Raw genomic sequence first — 13,332 nt, 5'->3', positions numbered from 1 at the left:
GCATGGGCCTGGAGATAGACTCGCCGGGATTAAAACCACACTCATTGTGTGTCTTTGGGCAGCTTACATAATGCCCCAAACCTTGGTTTGCACAGTCTGCAGGATAGGTTTATTCTTGTGAGGATTAAATAGGGTAATGTATGTGAAGCACTCAGCACAGGTGCAGTTGTAGGCAAGAGCCATTGTTGTTTCTCTCATTGTTATTTTTCCTTCCTTAGAAGCCAGCTGGGCTTTCCTGGTGCTGCCATCACTTCTGATACTGCTGTTAGTAATTGCCGCAGGGGGTGTGATCTGGAAGAGCCTCATGGGGAACCCCTGGTTTCAGCGGGCAAAGATGCCACGGGCCCTGGTATAGCAAATCTGGGGGTGTGCGGCAGGTGGGGAGGGGTTGAGAGTAAGGGAGTGGGGCTGGAGCTACGAGTTGTTCAGATAGAATATCAAGATGGTCCAGACTCCTGGACCAAAACATCTATCTTTGTGTCTGAATTTCCACCATTAGTAATGCATTCACTTAGCCCTGAATAAAATGGCAAATAGGCCCGGGAGAGAGGAGTGCCTTAAGTTCCTCTGAGATAAATAACTTCACCTCTGCTAAGGATGTGTCAGCTGCTGGGAGCAGAGCCCCCGGCCTTGGACCTCAGGAGAGATACCCAGAAGGGGAGGAGGAGAGGAGCCACCAAAGGGGATATCTTAAAAGAGTCCCAATTTTTAGTTCACACTTTAACCCAGGATGAGCTGTGCCCTGGCTGACCTTGGAGTTTCTTCCCTGGTCTGCTGGGTCTCTCCCTTAGAATCTAGGGGACAGCTTGGGCAGGGGAAGCCCAGGAGGTGATATGGGTTGGCCCTGTTCAGATGAGGGCTGGCAGGGGCAGCTTGGGCATAGGCAATGCTCTGATGGGCATGGGGGCTTTGAGGATGGGTTCTGAGTGTCCCTGCATCATGGCAGGGTGGCAAAGGGAGCATTTCCAAATTTCCTGGCTCCAGGATCTGTAGGAGAATCTCACTAACTGTCAGAGTGACAACCTCGGGTAGACGTGTCTGTGCGCTGCCCCGTGCCCTCAGCCTTCCTGTTAAGAGCACACCAGCTGGACTGGCAACTCCCAGTGCCTGCACCCAGTGGGCTTTCTCTGGCCTCTGGAGCCCACACTGCCCCTGCATGTGGCAGCCTGCAAGTGTCAGAGCCACCAGCAATTCCATTCCTCAACCATGACTGTGGGTAAAGAGCCCAGGAGCATCCCCCTCCTGGGATCGCTCCGAGGTGCGTGTGCCCCAGTGGCTCCCTGAGTTCCCAGCAAGATTAAGTGCCAGTAGCCTTAGTGGTCAGTTGCTTGATAACACCCCACTTCCTGGCTGCTCCCCCAGTCCCATCTGGTGTGTCCTGGGATCACCTCCCAAAGAAACTGCTTACACTTGAAGCCTTGTCTCAGGTCTGTTTCTAGGGGAATTCAGATGAAGACAATTGTGCTTCAGGAAAGCCTAAATTTTCTGCTCTTCTCTCCCCTACCCAAATCAGGACTTTTCTGGACACGCATACCCTGTGGCAACCTTTCAGCCCAGCAGACCAGAGTCCCTGAACGACTTACTCCTCTGTCCCCAAAAGGAACTGACCAGAGGGGTCAGGCCGACGCCTAGAGTCAGGGCCCCAGCCACCCAACAGGCAGGGTGGAGGAAGGACCTTGCAGAGGACAAGGACGAGGAGGAGGAGGAGGAGGAGGACACAGAAGATGGCGTCAGCTTCCAGCCCTACATTGAGCCACCTTCTTTCCTGGGGCAAGAGCACCAGGTTCCAGGGCACTCGGAGGTTGGTGGGGAGGACTCAGGGAGGCCCAAGGCTCCTCTGCTCCCGAGCGAAGGCTCCTCTGCTTGGGATTCTTCAGACAGAAGCTGGGCCAGCACTGTGGACTCCTCCTGGGACAGGGCTAGATCCTCTGGCTATTTGGCTGAGAAGGGGCCAGGCCAAGGGCCGGGTGGGGACGGGCACCAAGAACCTCTCCCACCACCTGAATTCTCCACGGACTCGGGTTTCCTGGAAGAGCTCCCAAAAGATGACCTCTCCTCCTGGGCCACCTGGGGCACCTCACCACCAGAGTCAAATCTGGTCCCTGGGGGGCCCCCAGTTTCTCTTCGGACACTGACCTTCAGCTGGGAAAGCAGCCTCGAGGAGGAAGAGGAGGAAGAGGAGGCGAGGGAATCAGAAACTGAGGACAGCGATGCGGGCAGCTGGGGGGCTGAGAGCACCCAGAGGACCGAGGAGAGGGGCCGGACACGGGGGTATTACATGGCCAGGTGAGCTGTCCCACGGCTTCCCACCGAATCTGAGGCTGCTGCCTTTGCGAGGACTACTGGGCTTCCCAAGAAACTCGAAAGCCTCCGTACCTTTTCTAGGTGGCGGAGGGGCATTGCACTTCCGGGAACCCCGCCTAGCGGCTGTTTGCCCGTTGGGCTGAGCAATAAGATGCCCCTCCCTCCTGTGACCCACCCGCTTTAGGCTGAGCTACAAGAGGAGTGGACACAGGGTGGCTGAGGTCGTAGGTTTGTGGGGTGTCATCACCCCCATTGTCCCTGGGGTGACAGGCCAGGGGGAAACATTATCCCTGGACAACATAAAACAGGTGAGCTCAGGTCACTGCGGACATCAAGGGTGGACACCACCAAGGGGCCCTCTGGAACTTGAGACCACTGGAGGCACACCTGCTATACCTCATGCCTTTCCCAGCAGCCACTGAGCTCCCCCATCCCAGGGCTCAGCCTCCTGATTCATGGGTCCTCTAGGTGAGGCCCAGATAAAACTCCAGTTGGCTGAGGGTTTTGGATGGGAAGGGAAGGGTGGCTGTCCTCAAATCCTGGTCTTTGGAGTCATGGCACTGTACGGTTTTAGTGTCAGACAGACCAGGGTTCAAATCCCACCTCTGCTGGTCACTGGTTTTGTGATCTTGGGGAAGACACCTTCCTTCTCTGCCTCACTTCCTCATCTGCAGCTTTGCCTGGGTGTGGTGAGGGTTCTAGGGGATCTCAGACGTGTGTAGCACGGAGCCCACTGTGTTCTTGATGCTCTCTACATGGTGGCTGGTAGAATTCTCCGTCTATCCAGGCTCCAGGAGACCCCTGGGCATCTTCCACCTGTGGCCCCTAAACCCAGAGTGACTGAGAACACTTACCATTCAGCTTGTCTCATCCCCAGTCTACCTCCTTCCTTCTACCCTCACTGCCTCCCAGTCAGGTGAGTGAGCTCTCAGAAACCAGAGTCCCACCCAAGGGGACCCTGGTCTCTCAGCCTTCACCCAGCAATGGGAACCCTGCTTCCCAGGGGAGGAACCAAGTGCTCCATCTTCTAGGGACCCAGTTTGTTGGAGTAGGACAGTAACGTGACAGGAATCGGACTTCTGGGCCCGTAATCCCTGTTTGGACAGCACGTTAGGCCCTTGGTTGACTACTGTGTTCCAGAGAAGTCCCATTCTCCCTTCTGGTTATAAGAAACCAGTGCCTTCTAGATTCAGGTGACTATCCTTACCTGGGGGTGCTCATGTATCCTCAGCTAACCTACACCCAGCAGAATATAGATGAGCACAGCTGAGTTTTCACCCGGAGGACCAAAGTGTTTTGTGGTGGAGGATCTGAACAACCTTGGCTCTGTGGCCATTCAACCTGCCAGGACTAACGTTTCTGGATTTGTGAAGAAGGGCTCTTCAAAGCCATTGAACCCAGAGAGCTGTGTTGTTTTAAAGCCACCACAAGGGTACAGCATTAAATGGCAGAACTGGAAAAACTTCTTAGGGCATCTCATCCAGGGCTTCTCAAACCATGTCCCCCAAAGGCCTTGGATCGCATTGCAGGGAGTGCCATGGGGCTATGGGAGCCTCCCATTTTCACCAGAGCAGCCTCACTGTGTCCTGATTTACATACTGTGGCTCTCCACGTAAGGTTTTGTTTAGAGGGCTTCCACTACTCAAGAAAAAGTTAGCAAACCACTCTTTTTGTTGCAAAGGAGCTGATGTCCATGGTGGCAAAAGCACTTGCCCCAGGTCACCCAGCAGTGCTGCTCTGAAGACTTATTGTGCACATCCCCAAGGGTTAGAGCTTCGATCTCTGCACAGCCGGGCCAACCTCTGACCCCTTGTCCATGTCAGTAAAAGACGAAGGTCACAGCCAGGATTTCTAAGGGTCAGGAGGCCTTCACCACTGCTGGGGCACACACACACACGTATACACACACACATACAACACACACCTGTGTCTCCCCAGGGATTTTCCCTGCAGTGAGGCTTGTCCACAAGATTGAGCTCAGAAGAGGAAGAACAAACAAACCACAGAGCTGGGGAGGGCTGTGGCTCGGGGCCAGCTCCCAGGGAAATTCCCAGACCTGGACCAATATTCTCTCTGGAACCAGCCGAGCTGCTTCGTGGAGGTAATTTCAAAAAAGTAAAAGCTATCATCAGCATCATCGTAGGCTTGTATGAAATAACCACTCCGTTTCTATTCTTAAACCTTACTATTTTTGTTTTGTTTTTTTGAGTTGGAGTTTTGTTCTTGTTGCCTCGGCTGGAGTGCAGTGGTGCGATCTCAGCTCACTGCATCCTCCGCCTCCCGGGTTCAAGTGATTCTCCTGCCTCAGCCTCCCAAGTAGCTGGGATTACAGGTGCCCACCACCACACCTGGCTAATTTTTTTTGTATTTTTAGTAGAGACGGGATTTCATCATGCTGGCCAGGCTGGTCTCAAACTCCTGACCTCAGGTGAACCGCCTGCTTTGGCCTCCCAAAGTGCTGGGATTACAGGCATGAGCCACCGCGCCCAGCCAAACCTTACTATTTTTTTTTAAAGAATTTTTTCCAGAGTTTAATTTCTGACATAGCTTGAGTTTTCCAGTAACTCTAAACTCCATCTCCTTTATCGTCATTAAGTCATTGACAAAAAGCCAGGAGAAGCTTAGGAAAGTGCATGATAATCAGTATGATAATTTGCCTTGTGTGGTCAGCACTTAACTGTTTACAAAGCCCTTTCACATGCACAGCAGGTGGGAACTGTGTGGTGTGGGCTGGGCCTGCACTGGAAGCACATCCCGTGAAAAGTGTTCGTGCCTTAGGTGAAGCAACATGTATCACTTTAGAGTACTAACAGTATATGTTGTTCTTACGTATTGGTATTTATTTCTATTTTTGCTATGTTTATGTCATATTTAAATGATATCCAACTGCTTGTTGGTATACCCTAAACTGTTTAAATAAAGAGCTCTATTTTTAAAGAAAAAACGTACAATTGAATGGAAAAGTGTATGCTCTTATCCTTTTGTGAGACAGGATCTCACTCTGTCACGTATGCATGCACCACCAGGCCTGATTGATTTTTTTGTTTTTGTAGAGATGGAATCTCCCTGTGTTGCCCAGGCTGGTCTCAAACTCCTGGGCTCAAGCAATCCTTCCCTCCTTGGCCTCCCAAAGTGTTGGTTGGGATTACTGGTGTGAGTGACTGTGCCTGGCCTATTCTCTTACTTTTCAAAGGCTCCTCACCTCTCCTCTGGGAAACCTAGCTGTTAAGACTACAAGGGCCGGCCAAGCAGGGTGGCTCATACCTGTAATGCCAGCACTTTGGGAGGCCGAGGCAGGCGGATCACAAGGTCAGGAGATCATGACTGTCCTGGTTAACACAGTGAAACCCCATCTCTACTAAAAATGCAAACAATTAGCCGGGCGTGGTGGTGGGCGCCTGTAGTCCCAGCTACTCAGGAGGCTGAGGCAGGAGAATGGCGTGAACCCGGGAGGCGGAGCTTGCAGTGAGCCGAGATCATGCCACTGCACTCCAGCCTGGGTGACAGAGCGAGACTCCATCTCAAAAAAAAAAAAAAAAAAAAAAAAAAACACTACAAGGTCTTGAGTTGGGTCCCCAGAAGCAAACCCAGAGAAAAGGTAGAAAGGTAGAAAGGTAGAAAGCAGTGCAGTGATCCAGGTAACGCCAGGAGGGGAGTGTGGAGGCAAGATGGGGTGGTGGGGGAGAAGGGCGGCCAGGCAAAGTGTGTCATCAACAGGTCCCTGCTGTGGGCAGCTGAACCTCAATGCCCCTGGAAAGCTCTGGAAGTCAATGTAGGATGCACTTCAGATTTGGTCCTCCTGCCAGGGGCAGGAGCCAGGGAATCTAGCTACTCCCTCCCATCAGTCCAGTGTGGAGGCCGTTCCCTGAGGCAGAGTTGCAGGTACTTGCATTTGGAATCCACCAAGCTGAGTGCACAAGAAAGGGGAGTGCCATGGGGCTGAGGGCAGGGTCCCCAGCCAGTATCCCTTGTTGCCGTGAGGCTGGAGCTGACGGCTCACCCAACTGCAACTATGGTCCATGAAAGGATATGGAACAGCACCTGTGTGACTAACCTTGCACTCCCAAACTCATTCCAGCGGCTCTCCATTAGCGAGGGTCTCCCAGTTTCCAGCGACTCTCATAAGACCACCTGGTGACTGTCTAGCACTGTGCCCACAGTTGTCACCACTTATTGGTGCCAGGGTATGTGCTAGACCCAAGCCTAGCTGATCCTACAAGTCCGTCTCCCTGGAATTCAGTAGTCTCCCTGGCTGGCTGGGCCTGGAGCAGGTACCTTCCAACCTGCCACGGCTGCATTTCCCAGTCTAAGGAACAGTCTGCAGACAAGACAAGAAAGCAGCCACTGCCACGTGGGCTGCCAAGACAAGAAACAGTAACCCCTGCTTCTGGTCCCTTCCCCAGGTGCAGCTGCACCCCCAGCCTCGGCTTCATCCCACCTTTAAAAATCTTTTTTTCGAGACAGGGTCTCTCTCTGTTACCCAGGTTAGAGTACATGATCTCAGCATCTCAGCTCACTGCAACCTCCACCCACCAGGTTCAAGTGATTCTTGTGCCTCAGCCACCCAAGAAGCTGGGATTACCGGTGTGCGCCACCACGTTCTGCTAATTTTGGGTGTTTTGTTTTGTTTTGTGTTTTTTTTGTTGTTGTTTTTTGTTTTGTTTTGTTTGAGATGGAGTCTCACTCTGTCGGCTCACTGCAACCTCCTCCTCCCAGGTTCAAGCAATTCTCCTGCCTCAGCCTCCCAAGTAGCTGGGATTACAGGCGCTCACCACCATGCCCAGCTAATTTTTGTATTTTTAGTAGAGACGGAGTTTTGCCATGTTGGTGTATGTATATGTATATATGTATTTTTTTTTTTAGTAGAGACAGGGTTTTGCCATGTTGCCCAGGCTGGTCCTGAACTCCTGGTCTCAAGTGACCTGCCTACCTCGGCCTCTGAAAGTGCTAGGATTACAGGAGTGAGCCACTGTGCCCAGCTAGTTTTTGTATTTTTAGTAGAGACGGGGTTTCGCCATGTTGGCCAGGCTGGTCACTCCCCTCCCAAAGTGCTGGGATTACAAACATGCGCCACCACGCCTGGCCCCCTGCATTCTATGTACAAGTCCATGAAAGAAACCAGAATATGTTACCCCCAAATATGCCTCTTTGACACGATATTTTTGAATATTTTTTAGCTAAGGCAGTTAAGAAGCAGCAAACAGTGGAAGAGCTCCCCTCTTTCCACCTAAAGCCAGGTTATAAAATTCTTTACTGGAGACAACTTTTACAAACCTTATGCCATCAGTTTACTCCCATTCACTTACCTTCTCAGAGGTTCCAGGAGCCTAAACCTACTTTCGTTTGTCTTGCCACTTCTCTAAAATGTATTGTGTTTTTTTTTTTCCCCCGGTTCCCCTTGTGGGATATGTTGAGGTTTCTCTTCAAATAATCTGATCCATCTTTTATTATTTAATTCATAGTACCCCCACTCCACTTTCCTTTTTCTCCTTTTTTTCTTTTTTGCCTTTGTTCGATGCCCAGGCACACCACAGCACCAGGCGTTGTCAGTACCAGCTCACATTCCTTTCCTTATTTGGAAAGAAGACTAACTTTCTAGCTCATTACAGGCACCCCTTCCCCTTCCTCTCCACTTTCTTTTACGTGCCCACCTTATGTAAAAAAGTTCAAATGTTTAGCCAACCGGGATTCGTTTAGATTGTACAACCCGACCCCGACCAATGGGGAAAGAGTACAGGACTTGCGTCAGAAATAAATGCTCTCGTGCCCTTTGTTCAGGTGTGCTCTCGTGGTGACTGGCCAAGGAGGCACCCCTCTGCGCAGAAGTAAAATTACTTTGCTAAGAATCCTTTGTTCGAGTGTTCAATTTCCTTGGGATTTTGAGCGTTATTCCCTACGCTGTTTTGTCAGGATGACATTTATTGTTCTTTACTGAAGATGCTCTCTAAGCCAGAGTCACAAGCCACTGCACCATCACCTTTGTTTGAGGTTTCTCCCTCGTGATGTGTGCCGCACATATTACAGACTTGTTTTCCTCTTGTTAATCTGTCTTTTGTTACAGGGGGATCTGTCCCTACTATGAACACTTGAGGTTTTGAAATTATATTTCCTCTCCTGCCCCAGTATTTAAGCCAGGGCTTTCTATTACGTGTAACCAAATGTCCTTGCTAATTCACAAAGACAAGGAGACAGTGAATCCACCTCCCGGGTTCAAACGATTCTCCTGCCTCAGCCTCCCAAGTAGCTGGGATCACAGGCACCCGCCACCACGCCCGCTTTGGCCAACTTCGGGTATCTGGTTCTTTCCAGGAAACAGGAAAGGACGTCCTCTCCAGGTGACCCGCCCTCCTCCTCCCCCTCCGCCTGCGCCTCCGCCTCCGCCTCCTTCTCCGCCTCCTCCTCCTCCTCCTCCTCCTCTCTCCCCTGCACCCAGCACGGTCGCCACCCTTGAGCTTCTCCAGGCCTGTCTGCTGCCACCTCCTGGACATTAGTGGTATGTCAGGGCGCGGTCTTACCTGAACCGGGCTCAGGGAGCCTGGAGTGGGGAGGGCTGGGGTAATAGACGTCCTGAAAACTTCCTTTAGGAAAGGGGTTACTTTTCCTCTTGGCACCAGCACCTGGCACAGAGTGGAAGCTTGGGATTGAGTAGGTGAATGAAAGAATAAGAATAAGAGAGTGAATTGGCATATGAATTGGAGTCAGTAAGTGGACGGCTGTGGCTGACTTACGTATAAGGTTTCAGGAGCTCTCGCATGCGATGATACCATCCTGATCCCAAATTCCTGTTGCCCGTGGGTGTCCGTCCTCCCTCACCCAGCATCTGCTGTGAGAGGGCACTGGTGCTGCTCAGCGAGCATAGTGATGTTGGAGGGTGTACGTGGGAGACAGAACAGGACCTTAACACTTGGGCTGGAATTCATTATTCTGTAATTAATTGTTTCCCATGTTATTTAGGGTTTGATCAACGGCTGCCTGCGGCATCTTCCCTGAGCTCATTCCTGTGTGCCTAAAGCGGGGCTGAAGTAATGAGGGTTGGGGTTTTGTTTTTTTTTTTTCTAGAAAAACAGACTAGAAGTTATATCTAAATGATATAATGCGTGAGTCAGCTCCACGAGTCAGTTCCTCAAGAGATACTGATTGACACCAGAACCGGTTCCAGCCCCGGGAGCCCCACCCTTGGCGTGTGACGCTACGTGACACGGAGGTGTGATGGCTTTATATAGGCTGAGTCTTTTTATTTCCCCCTAACTGCTTCTTTAAGTGGATGCAGAGGAGAAGGTCTCGAGGAGTGCCCTGCCCTGGTGGACAAAACCATCAGCATGTGGCGGGAGGGCCCTCTCTAGAAGAGTGGTGACTCCAGGGTGAGACATATCCCGCCCCACTCTGAGTCTGTTTCTCCAGGTGCTCAGCGGACCATCTGGGAGGCCAGAGTCCAGTAGGAGCCTGGAGCCTCCACACACCCATCTCTGAGCTCTAGGCCCCTTCTTCTAAGGGGCAACCTGCAGGATGCAATGCCGTTACTTTCTCCAGCCCTGGAATTGGGCCTCAGAAATGACAGCCAACTCAAACTTCTTTTTATTCCCCGAGATGGAGTCTTGCTGTCATCCAGGCTGGAGTGCAGTGGTGCAATCTTGGCTCTCTGCAACCTCTGCCTCCTGGTTCAAATGATTCTCCTGCTTCAGCTGCCTGAGTAGCTGGGATTACAGGTGCCTGCCACCACGCCCAGCTAATTTTTGTATTTTTACTACGATGGGTTTTTGCCATGTTGGCCAGACTGGTCTCGAACTCCTGACCTCAGGTGATCCGCCCACCTTGGCTTCCCAAAGTGCTGGGATTACAGGCGTGAGCCACCACACCCAGCCTCAAACTTCTAAGGGAATGTTATCATTGCCCTCATGCCCACCTCCCTCCATCCCCACACCTGCACACCAGCAGTCTAGGTTTTTGCAAAATTTTTTTTTCTTTTTTTCTTTCTCTTTTTTTTTTTTTTTTTTTGGCACAGTCTCCCTCTGTCACCAGGCTGGAGTACAGTGGCATGTAGTCTTGGCTCACTGCAACCTCCGTCTCCCGGGTTCAAGTGATTCTCCTGCCTCGGTCTCCCAAGTAGCTGGGACTACAGGTGTGTGACACCACGCCCAGCTAATTTTTGCATTATTAGTAGAGACAGGTTTTCACCATGTTGGCCAGGATGGTCTCCATCTCTTGACCTTGTAATCCTCCCACCTCTGCCTCCCAAAGTGCTGGGATTACAGGCATGAGCCACTGTGCCTGGCCTGCAAAGGTTTTTAAGGGACCGAGCTGGTCCTTGGGTTCCTCATTTTGTAACAGAGGATGCTTGCTGCATGAGACCTCCTTCTCAGAAACTGTCCAGAGACAGCAACCCAGCAGCACTGAGGAGTAGAGACTTACTTCCATTTCTAGATGAGGAAGCTGAGGGCAAGAGGCTAAGGGACCCTCACACAGCAGGGAAGTGGCAGAGCTAGAATTCAGACCAGGTCTATCTACTCAAAGCCCATGTTCCATTCACTTCCCTTGGCTGCCATGGGGGCCTATGAAAGTGCTCCCCCATCCTGGCTGAAGACGCATGATATTCTTAATGTTTTTATGAAGTATGGCCTTGTACATGCCTTATAAATGTAATAAGCTTCTGGAACTTCAAACTCCCGAGAGAGCTGAAATTATAAGTAGAGTCAGGAAATTCTACAATGACTTTATGTTTGTGTGAACGACATTAGTCATGAAGGGAATTCTGGAAGGTCAGGGGAGGTTTCCAACCCCAAAGTGACATCGAAGCAGAGGCCATGCAAGCTGCAGAGGCCCTTAGGAGCGTTCTAGACCAAGCCTCTTTTTCTCAGACAGGGAAACTGAGGCCTCAAGAGGGGACAAGAGCTATTCATAGTCACCTGAAGTCAGGTGCAAGGTTGGGACCAGACCCAGGCTCTGGACCTGGGCCATGTAGTCAGGGTCCCTGATTGACACAGCCCAGACATTGGAATCAGATGGGCTCTCAGGCTTCATTCCTTGCTCCTGCTCTTCAGGAATGATCAGGAACCCCTCTAGGACCTGCCCCTGCAGAGTCAGCCACGGAGACAGCACTCCACACTCCCCGAAGACTTCCAGGAAACAGCCCACTGCCTTTTGATGTTGCTGCTTCTAGAATTCTTGGGTGTTGAGAGAAGGGACAGAAGCAGGTCACATTCCTGAGTATTTCATTGTAAAATGTGGTTTTTCTATAGCTTGGGGATGTTCCCTACAGTCTTAAAACCCTGGCCAGCTTTCTCCGGCACACTCATTCATTCGGCAAATCTTACAGAGTACCCGCTCTGTGCCAGCTCCTACTAGACACTGAGACACTCAGGAGAGCGAGCTCCAGGCATTGTCCCTGTAGTCAGTACCGTGGGGAATGGGAAAGCACGACGCAATACATGCTAGGAGATGGGAACAGAGAGCTGGTGTTCCCAACCCACCCAAGGGGGCAGCTCACACAGGGAAAGCTTCCTGGTGGAGGTGAATTGGAGAATAGGTCTGAAGAATGAATTGGAGTGAGACAGGAAAGTGGAGGTGGAAAGGGATTCTCGGAGACAAGACCGTGCATGGGTGCACTGGAGAAATTTGTCAGACAGAAAACAAGTGCTTTCCCTGGAGGTCTGAGAATCAGCAAGGTGAACCTGCTGCTCTGAAGGCCAACGCTGTAAGTCGATGTTGGATACCTGCTCTACATTCAGCCACGTGGAGGGTACAGAGGAATACCAGGGAGCTCTTTGCAATCAAAATGCTTGACAAGCACTGTCCAATTGTAGAGCCCAGAGAACAATGTTATCTGGGGAGCCTTTACCACTGGAGGCAGCTTCGTTGTGAACACGTCCAGTAGCCAAGACCTTTCTACCTCTCAAGGCAGCCACACCATCATAGCGAGAGCGATTTCCTTAAACTGAAAAAATGGCCTCCCTCATATGTCTCCTCCAACCACCCTAGTTTTCCTTTCAGAGATAGTTACACAAAAGGGTCTAGAGCCTTCTCCATGCAGTAGCCCCTCAGATATTTGAAGACAGTGCTCATATCTTACCTCCATTCCAACCCGATCTCTCCTGTTCATTCTTCTGTCTGTTTGTTTGTTTAAAGGCAGAGTCTTGCTCTGTCACCCAGGCTGGAGTGCAGTGGCTCAATCTCGGCTCACTGCAACCTCTGCCTTCCAGGTTCAAGCAATTCTCCTGCCTCAGCCTCCCGAGTAACTGAGATTATAGGCACTTGCCACCACACCCAGCTTTGTGTGTGTGTGTGTGTGTGTGTGTGTGTGTGTCTGTGTGTGTGTGTTTTTAGTAGAGACAGGGTTTTGCCATTTTGCCCAGGCTGGTCTCGAACTCCTGACCTCAGGCAATACGCCCACCTCTGCCTCCCAAAGTGCTAGGATTACAGGCATGAGCCACCAAGCCCGGCCTGTTTGTTTTTGAGACGGAGCCTCACTCATTCTGTCCCCCAGGCTGGAATGCAATGGTGCGGTCTTGGCTTACTGCAACCTCCGCCTCCCGGGTTCATGCAATTCTCCTGCCTCAGTCTCCCAAGAAGATGGGACTACAGGCATGCACCATCATGCCTGACTAATTTTTGTATTTTTAGTAGAGACAAGGTTTCACCATGTTGACCAGGCTGGTCTCGAAGTCTCGAACTCTTGGCCTCAAGTGATCAGCCCGTCTCAGCCTCTCAAAGTGTTGGAATTACAGGCATGAGCCACGGCCTCTGGCCTCCTTTCCATTCCTGAACATGTAACACAGCTGAAGTATCATAGCAGAAAATGCCAAAATGCGGGCCAGACCACACGTTCTGGAAGGACTTTGTTTTTTCATTCGTTTCTTTTTTGAGACAAGGTGTCACTCTGCCTAGGCTGAGTGCTGTGGTGCAGTCATGGCTCACCGCAGCCTTGACCTCCTGGGCTCAAGCAATTCTCCTGCCTCAGGCTCCCAAGTAGCTGGGACTACAGGCATGTGCCACCACACCTGGCTAATTTTTTATTATTTATAGAGACAGTTC

General features: G+C 51.2%; 1 protein-coding gene across 1 annotated transcript in view; it reads left to right on the top strand.

Moving 5' to 3' along the window:
- The window catches only part of IFNLR1 (interferon, lambda receptor 1), a 29,299-nt gene extending 27,009 nt beyond the window's left edge, over positions 1 to 2,290 (top strand). Inside the window, exons 6-7 of the mRNA XM_011977910.1 lie at positions 219 to 349; positions 1,514 to 2,290. Of these exons, the coding sequence (XP_011833300.1) occupies positions 219 to 349; positions 1,514 to 2,290 (908 nt within the window). The remainder of the gene's footprint in view (positions 1 to 218; positions 350 to 1,513) is intronic.
- Positions 2,291 to 13,332: the final 11,042 nt, after the last annotated feature.

The sequence above is a fragment of the Mandrillus leucophaeus genome, unplaced genomic scaffold (assembly GCF_000951045.1).
Source record: "Mandrillus leucophaeus isolate KB7577 unplaced genomic scaffold, Mleu.le_1.0 Scaffold185, whole genome shotgun sequence".
Taxonomy (NCBI): Eukaryota; Metazoa; Chordata; class Mammalia; order Primates; family Cercopithecidae; genus Mandrillus; species Mandrillus leucophaeus.
This window is presented reverse-complemented; position numbering and strand designations above follow the sequence as displayed.